The sequence below is a fragment of the Ovis aries genome, chromosome 5 (assembly GCF_016772045.2).
Source record: "Ovis aries strain OAR_USU_Benz2616 breed Rambouillet chromosome 5, ARS-UI_Ramb_v3.0, whole genome shotgun sequence".
In the NCBI taxonomy this organism is placed as follows: domain Eukaryota; kingdom Metazoa; phylum Chordata; class Mammalia; order Artiodactyla; family Bovidae; genus Ovis; species Ovis aries.
The window spans coordinates 14,417,497-14,434,560 of NC_056058.1; the positions used below are offsets into that span (position 1 = coordinate 14,417,497).

General features: G+C 54.9%; 1 protein-coding gene across 2 annotated transcripts; it reads right to left on the reverse strand.

The window, feature by feature from the left end:
- Positions 1–4: 4 nt before the first annotated feature.
- TIMM44 (translocase of inner mitochondrial membrane 44) lies at positions 5–12,922 on the reverse strand. 2 transcript variants are annotated; one of them, XM_027969738.3, is made up of 13 exons: positions 12,877–12,922; positions 10,984–11,085; positions 8,954–9,124; positions 7,658–7,738; positions 6,593–6,742; positions 5,460–5,599; positions 5,074–5,159; positions 4,267–4,359; positions 4,048–4,172; positions 3,193–3,243; positions 1,449–1,538; positions 790–900; positions 5–499 (listed from the first exon to the last, which is right to left on the reverse strand). In XM_027969738.3, the coding sequence occupies exons 1-13, from the start codon at positions 12,919–12,921 to the stop codon at positions 380–382; spliced, it is 1,365 nt and encodes a 454-aa protein (XP_027825539.1). In that variant the 5' UTR covers position 12,922; the 3' UTR covers positions 5–379. The 2 variants fall into 2 exon arrangements, with proteins under 2 accessions (XP_027825539.1, XP_027825540.1); XM_027969739.3 differs by lacking the exon at positions 10,984–11,085.
- Between the last annotated feature and the right edge of the window lie 4,142 nt (positions 12,923–17,064).

Here is a 17,064-nt window from a genome sequence, read left to right on the forward strand (position 1 = left end):
CAAGTTGTTCTCTTGCACTTTGGTGATTTATTATTTCCAAATCTCCACTTATATACAGGATAACAAGGTCACGGTTTAAAAAAAAAAAAAAAAAGGAGCTAAAATGGCCTGGCTGATGTGGCCAGTGGGCCCAGGCCCCACTGCTCAGTCCTGGGAGGGAGTGCCTGGTCTGAGGCCCACAGGCCAGCAGCCCACCAGGGGGCCGATGCAGCCCCCTACCCTCCCCGCCCCATCCAGCCGGGTGTTGCAGCTGGCCTGGCAGAGCAGGGGCAGAGCTGACAGTCCTATCCCCAGAGGTCTGGCTACTGCAGGTGGACGCCAGTTCCCTGCATGTCCACAGTGAGGGTCAGCCCTGAGGGCCCGGGCATGGCCACCATGCTCAGAGGACCTGCTCTGTGCTGGAGGCCGAGATGTCCAGGAGCCGCCAGGCCGCATAGGGGTTCAGCTCGTCCTGGTCTCGGCAGAGAGCCCACACATACAGCATTCGCAGTACCTTGTCCTGCGGAACCCAGAAAGGATGAGGGCTGGAGGCAGGGAGCATCCGGTACCCACACCAGAAGGAGGGTGTGGGTACTGCAGCCAGATCAGGGCTGGGAGGGAGCAGAGAGTGGGTCTGGGGTGTTGGCCTGGGTCTGGAATCCAGAGTAGAGGCTTGGACTCAGGACTTGGTCAAACCAGACAGATCAGCGGCCCTCTGACCTCCACCAGGCCCAGTGCAACGTGCTGTCCTGGTGCCCTGCACTGCAGGAACTCAGTGCGTGCCCTGCCCCTCCCTTCCTGCCCACTCACCGGGTCGCCCTCGACCACCTCGCCTTTGGGGTTCTTGATCACCATCACCATCTGGGCCTGGAAGGTGATGATCAGCACTGGCCCCTGCTCCATCATCTTGCCCATAGCCAGCTGCAGGGGGTGGGGACAGGGTGGATGGGCCTCAGAGAGTGGTCCCTGGTGCCTTCCTTGCAGCCCCCGTCCAGGGGCAGACCCAAGCTTCAGCACCCCAGGCCTCCCTACTGCCGCCCACCAGTCTGTTTTCAGTGGGCACTTCCCAACTGTGAGCAGAATCTGAATCGCTGAGGACCCAGACACGATCCCTGCACTGAGGCTTTGTGGACACATAGCGGCCTCTCAGAGCCACCCATCTTCCATACGGGTGTGGGCTCCCCACACAGTCGTGGCAGAGAGACCAGTGGGGGCCTGAGTGGTCCCAAAAGAGCCCCCACCTTTCTCAGTGAAGGTGCAGGGAGAGCCCTGGCCTCAGGAGCCCCTGGATCTGGGCAGCAGCACCCCTGGGCCACCACTTGCTAGAGAATTCCCAACCCCAGGACTATGGAAACCCTTCAGTGAAAGCGACCCTACTCCTCCAGGGACAAGGAACTCACCCTTCCCAGCTGGGCACAATTCAGAGAAGCACCCTTGCCCCTCCCCCCCACCCTGGAAGAGGCACTCACATCGATGTTGTCAATGTCCAGGATACGGGAGTGGAACTGGAGGCCCAGAGCCTTGGCCTGTTGGATCGGGTGGGCCAGCTGGCTGTAGGTCTGCAACAAAAAGCCGAACATGCCCATGGGACCGGCCACCCTCAAGCAAGCCATCCCAAGGCACCTAGGAGCCAGGGGCACCACACACCCCAGGCTGGTAGTAGGCTCACAGGCGGGGTTTCAGGCTTTCAGCTCATGTATCTCCCAGAAAGGGCTCTCACGCCAGGAGTGACAGATGCCAGGAGCAGGCAGGCTGGTGCCACCCTCTTGCTGGCACGAGTCACACACTTCCCTCTCATTACCAAGAGCACTGTATCACCACTACTGAAAGCAGTATTCATCAGTGAGGTCGGGAATGCGCCTGGAACGCAAACAGGAACATGCTCCCAGAGAGGTAAGTTGAGGCCTCTCTGGCTGATGCAGAACATTCTCCTGTGGATCCTGGCCTGGAACCAAACGCTTTTTTCTAGGATTCATCCTGCCCCACGGCTGCACTGGGGTGAGCTGACTGGGTCTGCCCGGTTCTCCCTGACCAGTGCCTGTGGGTGGCTCTCGGCCGCAGGCAGCCTGTTCCTCCTATGGGGCAAAGACACCATAGCCCTCTCGTGCCTACTCCCAAGCCTGGAATATGGCAATCTCGCATCTCAATGGAAGACATTCCAACAGCACTCACTTTTTATGCCACTAATGGACCCACCAAATGAAAGAAAAAAAAAAGGTGCCAATCTTGAGTTCTGATATGCTTTCTTAAAGATGACATTCTCAGAACGCCCTGGGGTGAGTGGCTTCAACCTCGGCTGTTTCTAGGGGCAGCCACAGCAGCTCGCGGGTAGAGATAACCAGTCACATCTCAACAGTCCCAAAGTAAAAAAAAAAAAAAACCAACCCACTCATAAACGCCTGCTGGATTAGTCACCGTGCAGGGGAGTATTTAAAAAGAAAACCTGACATCTTCTCCTCTGCTTTTCCCAACTTGTTTGTGAGCTGGGTACAGCAGAGAATCAACCAAAAGAGATTCTCGATTATTTAGTATCAAGAAGCTGGGGGTGAAGAAAAACAAACTCCCAGAAGACACAGGTCAGGGAGCCAGAAGGATGGGGCAAGGTGGTCCCGTGGGGACAAGCAGGCTGCCAGGAAGGGACGGGGCAGACGGGGTGCTCCCGAGGCCGCCTGACTTGCCACCACGCAGCCCAGCCCTGCCCATGGCCTGAGACCTGGAGCTCCAACTCCAGGAGCAGCTAGGCCTCCTTAAGACACGCAGCTCTTACCCACGCAAAAATATACCAGTGTCTGCTTGGATCTGTGTTTGAGGATCTCATGATGAGAACAACAGCTAATGAATCCATCCAATGCCGCCTGTGTGGGAGCTCTGCTTTGGTGTCCCCGAAGCACCCTCTTGATCCCCAAGGGATGAGCCCAGTGATGTAACCCTGGCCTCGGGAAGAGGGGCCGTGGGGCCTCACACCCCACTTGCTGGCCAGCACCTGTGACCCCCACACACAGAGTGAACATCTGATGCACCCCAGGGTTCTCCAGTGTCCCTTTCCACCCACTTCCCTGACTCCTGGATCCCCAGCCTGCAGCCATTCCCACCCCCGACACCCCCATCCCCATCAATCTCTTCCTGGATGGAGCCACCCAAGCAGATCTCCTCCGAACTGTTATTTCTTCTTAGGCCTAAACAGGACAAAAAAAAAAGCCAGCAAGCACTCACAGCTTCATAGCACCAGTCTTTGAGAATGTCGAGTTCCCCAGAAATCATGGCCTAAAACGGGAAAGACAAAAAATCAAGTATGAGAATGAAAGTGGGGTTTGGAGGCAGGCAGATACTGCTGGAGAATGTTCTCCAGGGGGACCCTTTTCTCGCAGCCTCCCAGGCCCACCCTGAGGTCCAAGCCTGGGGAGGGGAGACCTGGCCAGGCGGGGGCAGTGGGAGGGGAGCTCCCGCAGCTAACAGTGGGGCAACCCAGGGTGGGTCCCCTGAGTCTGCGGGAAGGGAGAGGAAGGCGGCAGTGGTCAGAGGTCTGGGTCCCAGCTAGGAAACTGAGCTGAGCTGGCCAGGCAGGGACAGCCTGCCAGCCCTGGGGACAAAGCTCTGGATGGCCTGGCCTAGGAGGAAAGGGGCAGAGAGGGGGCAGAGGAGGAGTATGGAGGAGGGCTCCCAGGGTGCGAGGAGAGAAGCTGCCAGAGGAACTGGATGTGGTGAGGGTCCTAGGGGGTGGGAGGCACTGGGGGCGAACCACAGGGCACAGTGGGGGTGGGGGCTGAGATGACCTTACCCCAGAGGTTCCCGCCTTGGCTCGGGCTGCTGCTTTGGGGAGTTGCTACCTTTTCATCTCCTCCCAGCCCTGCCCCAAGTGTCCTGAGGAAACTGGGAACGCAGAGGAGGGAGAAGGGCCCCAAGAGGAGGGATCGGATGTTCTCAGAGGACCGGGGGGCGGGGCTGGGGGTGCTCCCTGCAGTCCCACTAGGCCACGCCACAGGGCTCTGTATGGGCTGGGCTGCAGGACTCCCAGGCTCCAGCCAGGGCTGGCAGCCATGGAGGGGCAGGGACGTGGCGCACGCCCACCTCCAGGACGTTGGGGATGATGTCGTTCTCGCACTGCTGCAGGAAGCGGTCCTTGTCAAAGGCGGGGTCCACACGCAGGATCTCTGTGAGCACCTCTGACATCTCTGTCTTCGAGAACAGGCCCCCTGGGATGGCCGAGCCGGCAGGGCAGTGAGGGCCTGGGACTCTGCCCCCTTGCCGGCTCAGGGTGAGGGGCTGGTCTTGGGGTGGCCCACTCACCCAGCAAGTCCGTGACCTTGTCTGTCAGCACACGGGATGCCCGGATGAAGGCGTTGTCGCTCTCGTCATACTTCATCTTCATCTCGAAGAACCCTGTGGCAGGTGGCGGGTAGGGTCAGGGCTCAGGGGTCCCTTCCAGAAAGACACACCCCCTCCATCACAGCCACCCCGAGCAGACATGGTAACTGAGGGGCCCTCTCCGAGGCTGCTTCTTCCTAAAGAGACCAGGGCCTGTGGGTCAACCTCAGGGTGGGGGTGTGGAGACCCTGCCACCATGAGCTTGGGGGGCTGTGTGAACTGTGGGGGGCCATCTCCACTGGCAGCTGCTTTCACCGCAAAGGAAACACAGGTTTCTGGGAATCACCATGGGATGAAGGACAGGGCTCCCCGTCAGCGCGAGGGAAGCCAGGTACCCCAGAGCAGGCAGAGCACGCTGGGCCTTGAGCTGGTTTCTGGCTTGTGAGGTGGGGTGTGTAGGGGCCAAATCCACAGCTGCACCATCGGGGTGGGGACAGGGTCGGGGGGCAGGGGGCACTCACACCTGCCTGCCCCATAGCCACACTGGCTCTAGTCAAGATGGTGACCCAGCCCCGACGGCAGAGCCCCTGCCGCCCGAGATGTACTGGGTGCTTCCCCTTGGGCCTCCTGAGGCCTGCACTCCACTGCGCACACGCTGGGTGACTCTGCCGCAGTGCCTGGCTCTCTCAGACCCCAGCCTCCTCCGCTGTCTGGTGCCTGCCCCCGGGGAGCACTCTGAGTGTCTCTCACCGCCCTGCCGTTGGGCCGCTCTGAGATGGGGACACTCACGATTGAACACCACATTGTTGTCCCTGAAGTCCTTCCACTGCTGGTACCACTTGGAATCCTTGTGCAGCACAACCCCCAGCGCCTCTCTGGGGAAGACCAGGGAACCAGTGAGCGCAGTGCGGGGGCTGCTCCCACGAGGAGAGGCAGCAGCCAGACAGTGTGATGACCCTGGCCTCACCTCCTGGCCTCCTGCCTTCTCGTTTCCCCTGCCCATCCCTCCCCACCTCCATTCTCTCAGGGAGCCAGGGAACCTTGGGCAGAAAGAAACCCCACAAGCAGACTTGGGTCGGAACCTTGTGTGGTCCTCAGAGACAGACAACACTGCAGGTGGCTAGAAAGGGAGGTGGATATGGGGCGAGAAGGCCCCTGACCGGTCTGGTACCTACTCATTGGCCTCAAATACTTTCTCTTCCTTGAATTTCTCTCCAGCGAACTCCTTCCTTTTCCGGAGCCGCTCAGGTCGCCGATAGGGCCCAGTCTGTCCCAGGACGCTCTCGTCGATCTCCTTCTTGACAGACTCCACGCCCTGCAGAGCACAGCCGGGCATGTGGGAGTTGGGCGACCCCCGACCAGAAGCTGTACACCTACCCTGGCTCCAGGTCTCAAGGTCAGCTGCCTTGCAGGTGCAGGCCAAGGGTTCGTCAGAGCCTCAGGGGGAGGCAGACGCTCACTGCCGAGAGGAGACCCTGGCTATCTGACTTCTGTCCCTGACTCCCCCTCCACCCCCATCAACCCCTTCTCTAAGAGCAGCCCCCAGACGACCCTCACATTCTGAGGTCGATTCCCCCATCTCCCTGGAAACCTCCCTTCAGGTGGGGAGAAACCAGCAACTGGTGGGGCATCCTGAGCGGCCCCTGCCCCATGACCCCCATCCAGGCTGACCCAGTCTGTGGATCCCGACTTCCCAAACCTCCGGAACCCATTTCCCTCCCGGCCCCACCACCCCAGACACTCTCCAGCCACCTCTGGGCCGCTGCCCGAGTCCTCGCTGGTGGCTGTGCTTTCAGGATAAAACCTGAACTCTTCCGTATGGCCCCCAGGCCCCTGCAGTGTCTCCGGTCACAGCCAGTTGGCCCCGGTGCCCCCAGCTGGCAATGCCTGCTCCCCTGGCCTGGAGCCGCCCCCGGACGCTCCTGTCATGTTACTCAGAACTGCCTGCCCCTCCCCTGTCCCCATGCCTGCCTTGTGATCCTTCGAGAGCAGCAACTCGGACCTTCTCTCCTGTGGCCCTGTGGCCAGCAGAGGGCCCAGTGTGCGGTCAGGTCTTCACAGAAGGAATTCAGGACCTCAAGTGACCGGAAGCGACAGTCTTGGGGTTCTGGGCCAGACCTAAGGGTGTCAGCCACTGACTGCAGGCTGGAGCTCTCGGTCTGTTAATCCGTAGCTCCCTAGGGGCCACGATTTGCCCAAGACCACCCAGCTGGGAGGGGCTGAGCCCAGAGATGGGAACTCAGCTCCCGGGGGGTGGGAACAGGACAGAGCCTGGAATGCCCACAGGCACAAGCGCAGCCCAGCTCACCTGGGAGAGGGCTTTGAAGGCAGCGGTCCGGCCAAGCCTCTCCCCGCCTTTGGACACTGACTCGGCAGACTGCTTGGCAGTCTTGGCTGCTTCTTCCACACCTTCCTTGATTTTCCGGCCAAGGTCACTTTTACTGACTTCGTCAAGACTCTACTGAGACGGAGAAAGGGGAGGTGTCAACGTGGCACAGGCCGGGGGCTGCAGGAGCTCCCTCAGGGTTAAGGGCCAACCAGGCCGAAGAGGGGTGGGAGTAGACAGCCTGAGCATGTCTGGCTGGTGGAGCTGTGACTGGGGTATGTGTGTGCTCGAGAAGGGTGCCTACGACTTCTGGGGCACTGGGCCTGTGGCTGCAGGCACTGAGCAGACAGGAGCCCCAGGCCTCCCAGGATACACAGGAGTGGCAGCCATGGGTGGCAGGGAGGCAAGAAGAAGGTGAGGAGGTATGCATGGAGCTGGGCTGGCCTCAAAGCCCTGCCCCTCTCTCCTGGAGATGCAGGAGACTCAGGTTCGATCCCTGGGTTGGGAAGATCCCCTGGAAAAAGGCATGGCCACCCACTCCAGTATTCTTGCCTGGAGAGTCCCATGAACAGAGAGCCTGGACAGAGGGCTACAGTCCATCGGTCACAAGACTGAAGCGACTTAGCAGGCAGGTCCCTCTCTCCAGCCCAGGAGAGCAGAAAAACCAAACAGAAGCAACAAAGAAAGCCCTCCAGGAAAGTCACTCCCACCTCCACCCTTGGAGGCAAAGTGCTCCCCTCCTATCCTAAGGAGGGAAGAAAAACATCCTCATTTGACCCTCCTGATTGCAGCACAGAGGCTTCTAACTTAAGCAGGCCAGTGGGCTGGTCTGACCTCGCCCTCCTTCCTGAGGGCATCCTGGACTCTATCTCTGGAAAGCCTCTGGAGTGGACAGGCTGCTCACCACCCCAGCCTACACAGTGCTGGCTGCCAGTTCCTCCTGAGGCTCCCAGCACTGCCTCCGCCCCCCAACTCCTCTGCCAGAGGTAAGAACAAACCGGGCCTGAAGCCTCGGCTAAGAGGCCCTGGGAGCCCTGAGGCCATTACCTCCTTGACGGTGCCTGTGATCTCCCCCAGCTTCTTCCTGATCACCTCGCTTGTCCGCAGGGTTTCCGATTCAATGGTTCTCTAGGGGGAAGGACATTGTGTCTCCGCGTTGTGATGCACAGTCCAAAGCAGCATTTTCTCAGCAGTCACCTCCTCCCCAGACACCTCTGCTTCTCTTGCCCCTCCCCCTCAGCCTGCCCAACGGGTCCCTCCCTTCCGGCAGGGTCCCTGGCTGCCCCGCAGCCTGGCATGAAGCCTGCACAGGGACCCGCCTGAGCACAAAGCCCTAGGCCCCGAATCTCTCTCTGGGTGGCAGTGGGTGAACTTGCCTATCTTCTCATCAGCGATATGTTGAGGGCGGTAGTGGGGGGGGTGCTGTTCCCACTCTGCCCCCACCCAGGCACCCTGCCCCAACCTCAGCCTCCTCTGCCCCCAGGTGGCCCCTCAGCCCACTCCTCTTCCTTAATGACAAGGAAGGGCGCTCTCCCATAGGGTGGAATCCCCCACAGAGAGTTTAGCGGAGACTCGGAGGGAACAGGCCTCACTGTGCCAGCAGCCTGGGATCGGGGATCAACACAGCAAAACACCAAGGGACCTGGGGCATTTGGGACAAGCGCCCACACCCCAGGCTCAGCCGCCCACAGAGGAGATGGCGGGGCTCTGCATCCACCTGGCAGAGCCCTCACAGGCCGGCAGACAAAGGGCCACAGGCCCGTTCTCAGGCAGCTGAAAGTTGTTTGGGTGTTTCCGTACGCTCTAATGGAAAAATCCAAGTTTTTGGGCAAGCGACCATGTAACAATTACACTAGCCCTGGAACCCACTTTCTACCCATTTCACTCAGAGGCCCTCCAGAGTATGCATCTCAAACCTAGTACCTGAGAGACCTATGGAGATGCAGATTCTTTTCTTTTATTTTTATTTTTAATTGGAGATAACTGCTTTACAATGGTGTATTGGTTTCTCCTGTAGAGCAGTGCAAGTCAGCCATAAGTATACACATGTCCCCCTCTCTTGAGCCTCCCCCACAATGCAGCTTCTGATGCAGGAGGTCCAGAAAGCCCCCCGCGTGCTGCTCTGTGTGTAGAGGATGCCACAGGCTCACCACAGACCTGACAGGCTGAGTGGCGCCCCCGCCCCCTTACTCCCCATCGTCAGGGACCCTGACAGCCAGGGCCCTGCGCTACGGGGATTCCTGGCTCCAGGGAGCAAGTAAGAGGTGAGAGAGGTTGATCAGGGATTAACATACTGGGTTGGCCAATAAGTCTGTTCAGAGACGAATCACGAAGGGGACTCACGTATTTCCTCCTGGCTTCCTGGAGCGCATCTGACTCTTCCAGCTTCTTGGCCTCGTCTCGGAACTTTTTAATACTTTCTTTCATTTCTTTGTTTTTGGCTAATTCCTGTTTGATGTTATCGAGCAAGCCGGAGAGAAAGCCTTTTCTGCTTCCAGAGGAATAGGATTTGGACTAGAAAGAATGTAGAAAGAGACAAAGGATTTTTTTTTTAAATTTTCTATTTTCTGTTGATACAGGTTTAACAATGAAGAGCTCTCTCTTTGCAGAAGAGTAGAAGAGGCACACTGAAAAACTATTAGGTGATAAACTGTGGGGCACCCAGGCGACAAGCTATTATTCAGCGATAAAAAGAAATGAGGCCAGGGACTTCCCTGGTGGCACAGAAGATAAGAATCTGCCTGCCAATGCAGGGGACATGGGTTTGATCCCTGGTCCAGGAAGATCCCACATGAGGCCCCGCTCCATGCACTGCCCTGCCCAAGACACGGGCTTTAGGGTCAGACACAGCTGGGTTTAGATCCTGGCTTCTCCTCTTTCGCAGGTTCAGGAAAGAGAAAGCTTCAAAAATTACTGTGAGCGAGTGACTCAAGTCACGGGGACATGGCCTCGGGTGCTTGGCCTCCCACTTCTGAGGGTGCACGGCGTCCACCACTAGGCCTAGGGACTCACCCTACTAGTTTCAGGGGCAACAGCCTCCCTGTCTGCTATCGAGCCCCAGCAAAAGAGGCGGAAAGTCTGGGTGCTGCCCCAGAGGTGGGGTGGCCAGATCTGGTGCTGGCACGTAGCTGTCTGGTCCAGATGGGTCCTGGCCAGCCCTTCTCCACGGGAAATCCAGGTTCCAAGAGTGTCAGGGACTACATCAGCTCACAGCAGCCCCACCACTCACCCCAGGGCTGGGGACTGGGTGGCAGTGGTGGGGGGCAGGGCAGATCAGAGACGTGGACAACTAATGGGAAAGACACGTCCCACACCTACAACAGCCCCAGGACACAGCTGGGGAGACAGGCTGGCACAGGTAACTAGAGGGTTGTGCTGAGACTCAAAAGGGAAGGGAGGGTGTGGGCTGCTCAAGGATGTGGAAGTGGAGTCAGTGTGAGGTTTGGGGCTTTCCTCCCCATGGTGGTGAAACACCAGCAGACACATGGTTGAGAAGGAGTGACGGGGAGGGCAAAAGCTCTAGAAAATGCTGTTTCTGACAAACAACGCCAAGAGTAAGAGAGATATCGGGGCTTCCCTAGTGGTCCAGTGGTTTAGAATCTACCCGCCAACACAGGGGACATGGATTTGACCCCTGATCTGGGAAGATCCCACTTGCTGTGGGGCAACTAAGCCCTGGTGCCACAATTACCGAAGCCTCCGAGCCCTAGAGCCTATGCTCTGCACCGAGAAAAGCCGACACAACGAGAAGCCCGCGCATGGCAACTGGAGAGGAGCCCCCACTCGCTGCAACTAGAGCAAGCCCCAAGCATAGCAACCAAGACCCAGGATAGCTATAAATAAAAGTATGCAAATTTTAAATATAAATTTTATAAAAATATAAAAACTAACATTATATAAATATATAAACATAAAATTATATTAAAAAATTATAGAAATTTTGTACAAAAATATAAATGTAAGTTTTATGAATAAATACAATTAAAAAAAAAATAAAGGTAAGGACGGTCTAGCCTGGAGAAACCCAGTCCAGGAGATGTGTGACTCTGTGAACGCAAATGCCTATGGGGCCGCCTCCCAGAAGCAAGGCCCAGCTTTGCTTGAAGGACCCAGACGTGCGACCCAGTAGGCGGTGCATTTCAGCTCCACTACAGGGATCCCACTCCACTCTGGGAGGCAGGAGCCCCGCCCCCAAGTGTGCCGAGCACTTCCAGATACCAAGAGCACCAGGCCCTGGGGCTCTCTGACTCCAGAAGGCCTGCCCATCAGATGCCCGGCAGTGTGGGCAGCATCCTGCAGGGCTCTTCTCTCACCTATGCCTGACCCTCAGACTGCCCGTTCCAGCCAGCTCGCTCACGTCTTGAGTCACTCACCAGGGTCAGCTCTCCACTAGGCCGGGGCAGCTGGTAGGTACCATGGGGCAGTGGCACTAGATTGTGGCTGGACAAGAGATGGACTCCGCTGCCAACACATCTCTAATCGAGGGAGAAGAGATAAAGATCCATTTAGACCAGAGGGTGATGAGGAAGGAATGAAATAGGCCACCTAAAAGAGCAGAGATTGCTAAGGCTCATCTGACGATTTTTATCCCATGCCACCTGCATGCCTGATGCTCGACCATCTTCTCAAATTCTGAGAAGCCAGGGGAATCTGGTAGAAAATCTTGGAACTGCAGCTGCAGGGCCTACATGTACCCTCCTGGCTCTGAACCTAGGGGAAACCAGATGGGTCCTAGGAAATGCCAACCTATGGTGGAAGAACACTAAAGGCTAAATGTGCCAGTCTGATTTAAGGCCTTAGTCTGAAAATGGGCATGCGGAGCCTTGATGCTGGTGGCAACCAGTCTTCTCTCACCAGCCTTCTCTACTTCTGCCAGCCTTGGAGGACCAGAGGCCTGGGCTTTCAGAGGTACACACTGATAACTTACTGTCCCAGGCACGACCCGGCAATAAACCTACCATGTCCTAATCCAGGGTTAGGATGTGAGAGCAGAGCAACTTAGGGGAGTCACCTGGGCAGAGATGCTGCTAATCTCATGTGAAAGGCATTTCTTCTCTGACCCAATGATGAACTTAAGCTCCAGGAGGGAAGCTCCATGTAGGTCTTGTTCAGTGCTGCATCCTAGCACCCAGCATGGAGCCAGTAACACGGATGTCAGTGACCTGACAAAATCACATTTCCATTTCTACAGTCCCTGGGCCTCTCCTCATCCTGTTCCATGCTTCCTGTCTCCAGGAACTCTAAGCAACATACAGACTTACACAGATGCTATGATCTCCTATAGCTACTCAAGAGTAACTCCTGTGACTTATCGAAACTTTTAATTGCTTTGTTGTTTTCTTCTTCTAAATGCCTACAGCCATTGGTCCTGGAGCCACCGATGTCAGCAGCAGTCTGAAGTTGAAGCAGATCGCTCTCTAATTGGGAAGGAAAACCCCACAGGAGGACGGAACCTGATGATGGCTCCTCTTTTGTCTTGTGCCCAAATCAAACACCTGTACACGCAGCCTTCAAACTCTGACTCAAAAGACAATCAGTCCAGAAGAAAAGCTCTGCCCTGAGTCAGAAATACCTTGTTTCTCCTAACACTCAGATTCCTGTGAGATAACGTTTCATTCCTTCCTGACCTGAGGTTTGGGCCAGGTCAACCACCCTGCTAGCTCTGAGACTGTGGGCAGCTTGCTTAGCAAGACTGAGCTCCCAGTCTCCTAACCTGTTGAGACAGCATCAAACAGTAGCAACGTGAGTACTATTGTCCCAATGCACTTTATACGCCTTGACCCCCAAGGCATCTGTGAGCCCAGATTCTCAACCAGGGCGACAACTACCTCCCGTACTTTCAGAGGATTAGGAGGAGAGACGGAAAGTGCTCCCGGTCGCGGACAAAGCTTATAAAGCCGAGCCGTGACTGTCACGGTTTCTGCCTTTTCCTCGCCACTGCTTCTTCACGGAGCGCCACGGTCACCATTCACTCCTCGGTACACGTGGCGTCAGCCAGAAATGAGGGGTGATCCTCTCCCTGCCGGCTCCATGCATTACTGCCCCTGGCCGGACAGTCTTGGCTCCCCAGCCCTCAGGCCTAGCTCCAGGCCCCACGTTACCGGGCCCCCGCCCCGGCCTCGGCTGACCCAGTGACCAAACTCTGAGTCTCTTGCGGAGCCCAGGGAAGGCGCAAAGAGGTCAAAGATCTCAGGACAGCGAGATCCTGGAGGTCGCCGGTCCGGAGCTCCCTAGCCCCGCCCTCCTGGCCCCGCACATCTGCTCACCCGCGGGCAGCGGCACCAGCCTGCCCGCAGCGCCGCCGCCGCCATGCTGGAGGATCCCGTGTGACCTTCTCGGGGCGCGACTCGATACCGTCATCCGCCGCGTCTGCCTGGTAGGGTCTGGGCCTGGGAAAAGCAAGTCCTGGGGGCGGGGTTTGTGAAAGGAAGGGCGTATCATTGGACAGTGCTCCCAAGGAAGGAGGGGCCGTGGAGGGAGTCCACAATGGAGGCGTGGCCTCACAGCGGGCGGGAGAGTCCTGGAGAGCTAGGCCTCTGATAGGGCAGAGTTTCGGAAGAGCGGGGCCTATGACTGGGTGTGACCTGGGGGGCGTGTATTCCTGTGTGGCAGAGACCTATGGTTGGATAAGAAAGCGAAGAGGCGGAGCCTGAGGATGTGGAGTCTGTCACGAGCGAAGATTTTCCTACAGACAGCCCAGGGTTCGCGTGGCCGGAAAAACCGGTACAGAGCGACCCACCATAAGAACCGATTCAATTGGGTTCTGACTGATTGACCGATGGGCCTACCCTTTGCCACTGACTCTGACTCACTGACAGTGACTGACATTGACTAACAGACGAGCAAGTGAGTTGCTTCAAGAGCAAGAGAGAATGAGCCCACATTTGTACAGCACTTTCGGAAGGCACCTGTTGGTTTTGGTCCAGAAAAGGAACGGGAAGCTGAGACCTGGCTGAGTGTGAGCCACTCTTCCCTCCATCCATTTAGTGTGAATTGATACACCTGGACCGGAAGAAGGTCATGCCTCTTTCACGTCAGCGCTCAGATGCTCTTTTCCATTTAGAGAATCCACCACCAAGTGGCGGTACCTGGACATGGTCGTGCAGCTGGGAAGAGGTGGCGCGTTGGTAGCGTTGTTCAGTCTCTCGGTCGTATCCGACTCTTCCTGACCCCGTGGACTGCAGCACGCCAGGCTGCTCTGTCCTTCACTATTTCCCAGAGTTTGCTCCAGCTCATGTCCATTGTGTTGATGACGCCATCCAACCATCTAATCCTCTGTCGGCCCCCTTCTCTTGCACTCAACCTTTCCCACCATGAGGGTCTTTTCCAGTGAGTCAGCTCTTAGCGTCAAGTGGCCAAAATATTAGAGCTTCAGCTTCAGCATCAGTCCTTCCAATGAATATTCAGGGTTGATTTCCTTTAGGACTGACTGGTTTGATCTCCATGCTGTCCAAGGGACTCTCAAGAGTTCTCCCGCAACACAATTCAAAAGCATCAATTCTTTGGCGCACAACCTTCCTTGTGGTCCAACTCTCATATCTGTACATGACTACTGGAAAAACCATAGCTTTGACTATATGGACCTTTGTGGGGAAAAAGTCTCTGCTTTTAAATACGCTGTCTAGGCTTCCTTGGTAGCTCAGTTGGTAAAGAATCCACCTGCAATGCAGGAGACCTGGGTTCGATCCCTGGCTTGCGAAGATACCCTGGAAGAGGGCATGGCAACGCAGTCCAGTACTCTTGCCTGGAGAATCCCCAAGGACAGAGGAGCCTGGCAGGCTACAGTCCATGGGGTCTCAAACAGTTGGACACTACTGAGTGACTAGGCACAACACAGGTCTGTCATAGCTTTTTTTCCAAGGAGAAAGCATCTTTTAATTTCATGGCTGCCGTCACCATCCTCAGTGATTTTGGAGACCTAGAAAAGATCTGTCATTGTTTCCACTGTTTCCCCATCTATTTGCCATGAATTGATAGGACTGGGTGCCATGATCTTAGTTTTTTGAATGTTGAATTTTAAGCCATTTTTTTTCACTCTCTTCTTTCACCTTCATCAAGAGGCTGTTTAGTTCCTCTTTGCTTTCTGCCGTTAGGTATCATCTAGATATCTAAGGCTGTTGATATTTCTCCTGGCAGTCTTGATTTCAGTTTGTGTTTCATTCAGCCCAGCATTTCACATGGTGTTCTCGCTGGTACCATGGGGAGAGTTAATGTACGTTGCCTTTGCCCTATTGAAACCTTTGTCATTACTAAAACTGTGATAAGGTCTATGGGACTTGGAAGGGAGGCAGCATACACTCCCTGGCTTCAGGGTTGGACCGATCTGCGTTCTCTGTCCCTCAGGAGCGCCACCTGGAGGTGAGAAGAAGTGTTGAGGGCTTCCACTCTGGCTTTGTTGGAAATGCCTTTATTTGAAGAGGAGCAAACTAGTTAACAGGTTGGGATATACAGGTTTGCTGCTGAGAAGGTCTAAGTGTTTCTTAATTGTAGCTGAAATCATGGAGTTAGACAAGGGCACCCAGAGAGAATATGTCAGGTGGGCACATCAAAACTCCATAGTCAGATGGAGGAAAAAGAGCCCTTAAAAGAGACTGGGCAGGACTGGTCAACAGGTCAGAAGAGGACCTGGAGTCGCTTGGAGAAGACAGGTGGAGTAAGCGGTGCTGAATGCAGCAGAGAACTCAGGCCAGGCAGACCAGGTCAGAATGGTATCCATCGGCCCTTGTACTTTGTAATATGGAGGTCCCTGAGTAGAGAAGCTAGAAGATTTTGGTTGAATGGTGGCTGTGGAAGCCAGATTTCAAGTGGCTGAGCTTTCATTTTTTACAGAGGTGTGCTGGAACCAGCTTGGACTGCCTGGCAAGAGCCAATTGTCAAATTTTCAGGAATTTTGGAGCTAGTCGTTAAACACGGTCATTTTAAGACTGATTGTGTAAACTTACAATAAACTGGACTATATTAACATAAAGGTAATAAATTCTCAAAACTCAACACTTCTTATTATGTCCCTGTCTATGCTACTGAAGTTATTTACATATGTCTCTTCTGTAGGCTGGAAATACCATGTTAGATGTGCTATACCTCTTATTAATTCTGTCTTTTTTTTTCCCCTAAAGTAATGGTTTATTTGCAGGGTGCCACACAGGGAAATGGGAGACAAGTCACAGGTCCACTTCATCTTGGTCACTGAGTTAGGGATTCTTTTTCATATTTATTTTTGTTTATTTAATTTGGCTGAGCCAGGTCTTCATTGCGACATGTGGGATCTAGTTCCCTGATCAGGGATCGAACCTGGGCTTCCAGCATTGGGAGCACTGAGTCTTTGCCACTGGACCACCAGGGAAGTCCCCACCAATTCTGTCTCTAATGCACCACATTAGTAGCCCGAAATTGGCCATGGTGGGGGTATTTATGCCATAGGAATTGACAAACACTACAGATCGAGAACTTTCTGGCATGTTTGGAGAGTCAGTTATTAAATGTTTAACAGGCACATAGAGAAGGAGAACAGAGATGCCTCTGAGGAATCTTTGCCGTGCTTAGAAAGTGAAATGATGACAGCTGGAGGTACATATGGGGTAGCGTGAGGGCGGTTTATGTTTTCCCTACCTTTTCATTTTGAAAATGTTCACAGCTACAAAAAAGTTGCAAGAATAGTATAATGAACACTCGTACACCCTTTACCTACGCTTGTTTTGCCACAGTGCTTTAGCACGTGCTATGTACATGTGAGGGCTTCCCAGGTAGCACTAGTGGTAAAGAACCTGCCTGACAATGCAGGAGACATAAGAGATCCTGGTTCAGTCCCTGGGTTGGGAAGATCCCCTGGAGGAGGGCATGGCAACCCACTCCAGTATTCTAGCCTAGAAAATCCCATGAACAGAGGAGCCTGATGGGCTACAATCCATGGGGTCACAGACTCGGACATGACTAAGCATCTGAGAACTGACAGTTGATTTACAATTTGTGTTAGTTTGGGGTGCACAGCTAAGTGATTCGATTATATACATATATATAATTATTTTTAGCAATTCCTTTCCATTATAGTTTGTTGCAAGACATTGAATATAGTTCCCTGGGCTATACAGTAGGTCATTGTTTACTTTTTTTATATATGTGCTCAGATGCTCAGTCGTGTCTGACTCTTTGTAACCCCATGGATTATAGCCCACCAGGCTCCTCTGTCCATGGAATTTTCCAGGCAAGAATACTGGAGTAGCATTATGGGTATGGGAAAAAAAAAAAAGAATACTGGAGTAGGGTGCCATTTCCTCCTCCAGGGGATCTTCCCAACCCAGGGATTGAACCCACATCTCTTACAACTCTTGCATTGGCAGGTAGATTCTTTACCACTAGCTCCACCTGGGAAGCCATTTTTATATAGTGGTGTGTATCTGTTAAGTCAGTACTCCCAATTCATCCCCCCACCCAGTGCTCTTGCCTGGAAAATCCCA

What these genes read in the sequence shown, in the direction of transcription:
- TIMM44 (XM_027969738.3), bottom strand. Translation starts at nt 12,921, where the DNA reads ATGGCGGCGGCGGCGCTGCGGGCAGGCTGGTGCCGCTGCCCGCGG. An exon ending in AGGAAGCCAGGAGGAAATAC is followed by an intron (nt 7,739 to 8,953) that starts GTGAGTCCCCTT and finishes CCTTCCCCCTAG; the next exon opens with AGAACCATTGAATCGGAAAC. An exon ending in TCATCCCCAACGTCCTGGAG is followed by an intron (nt 3,244 to 4,047) that starts GTGGGCGTGCGC and finishes TTCCCGTTTTAG; the next exon opens with GCCATGATTTCTGGGGAACT.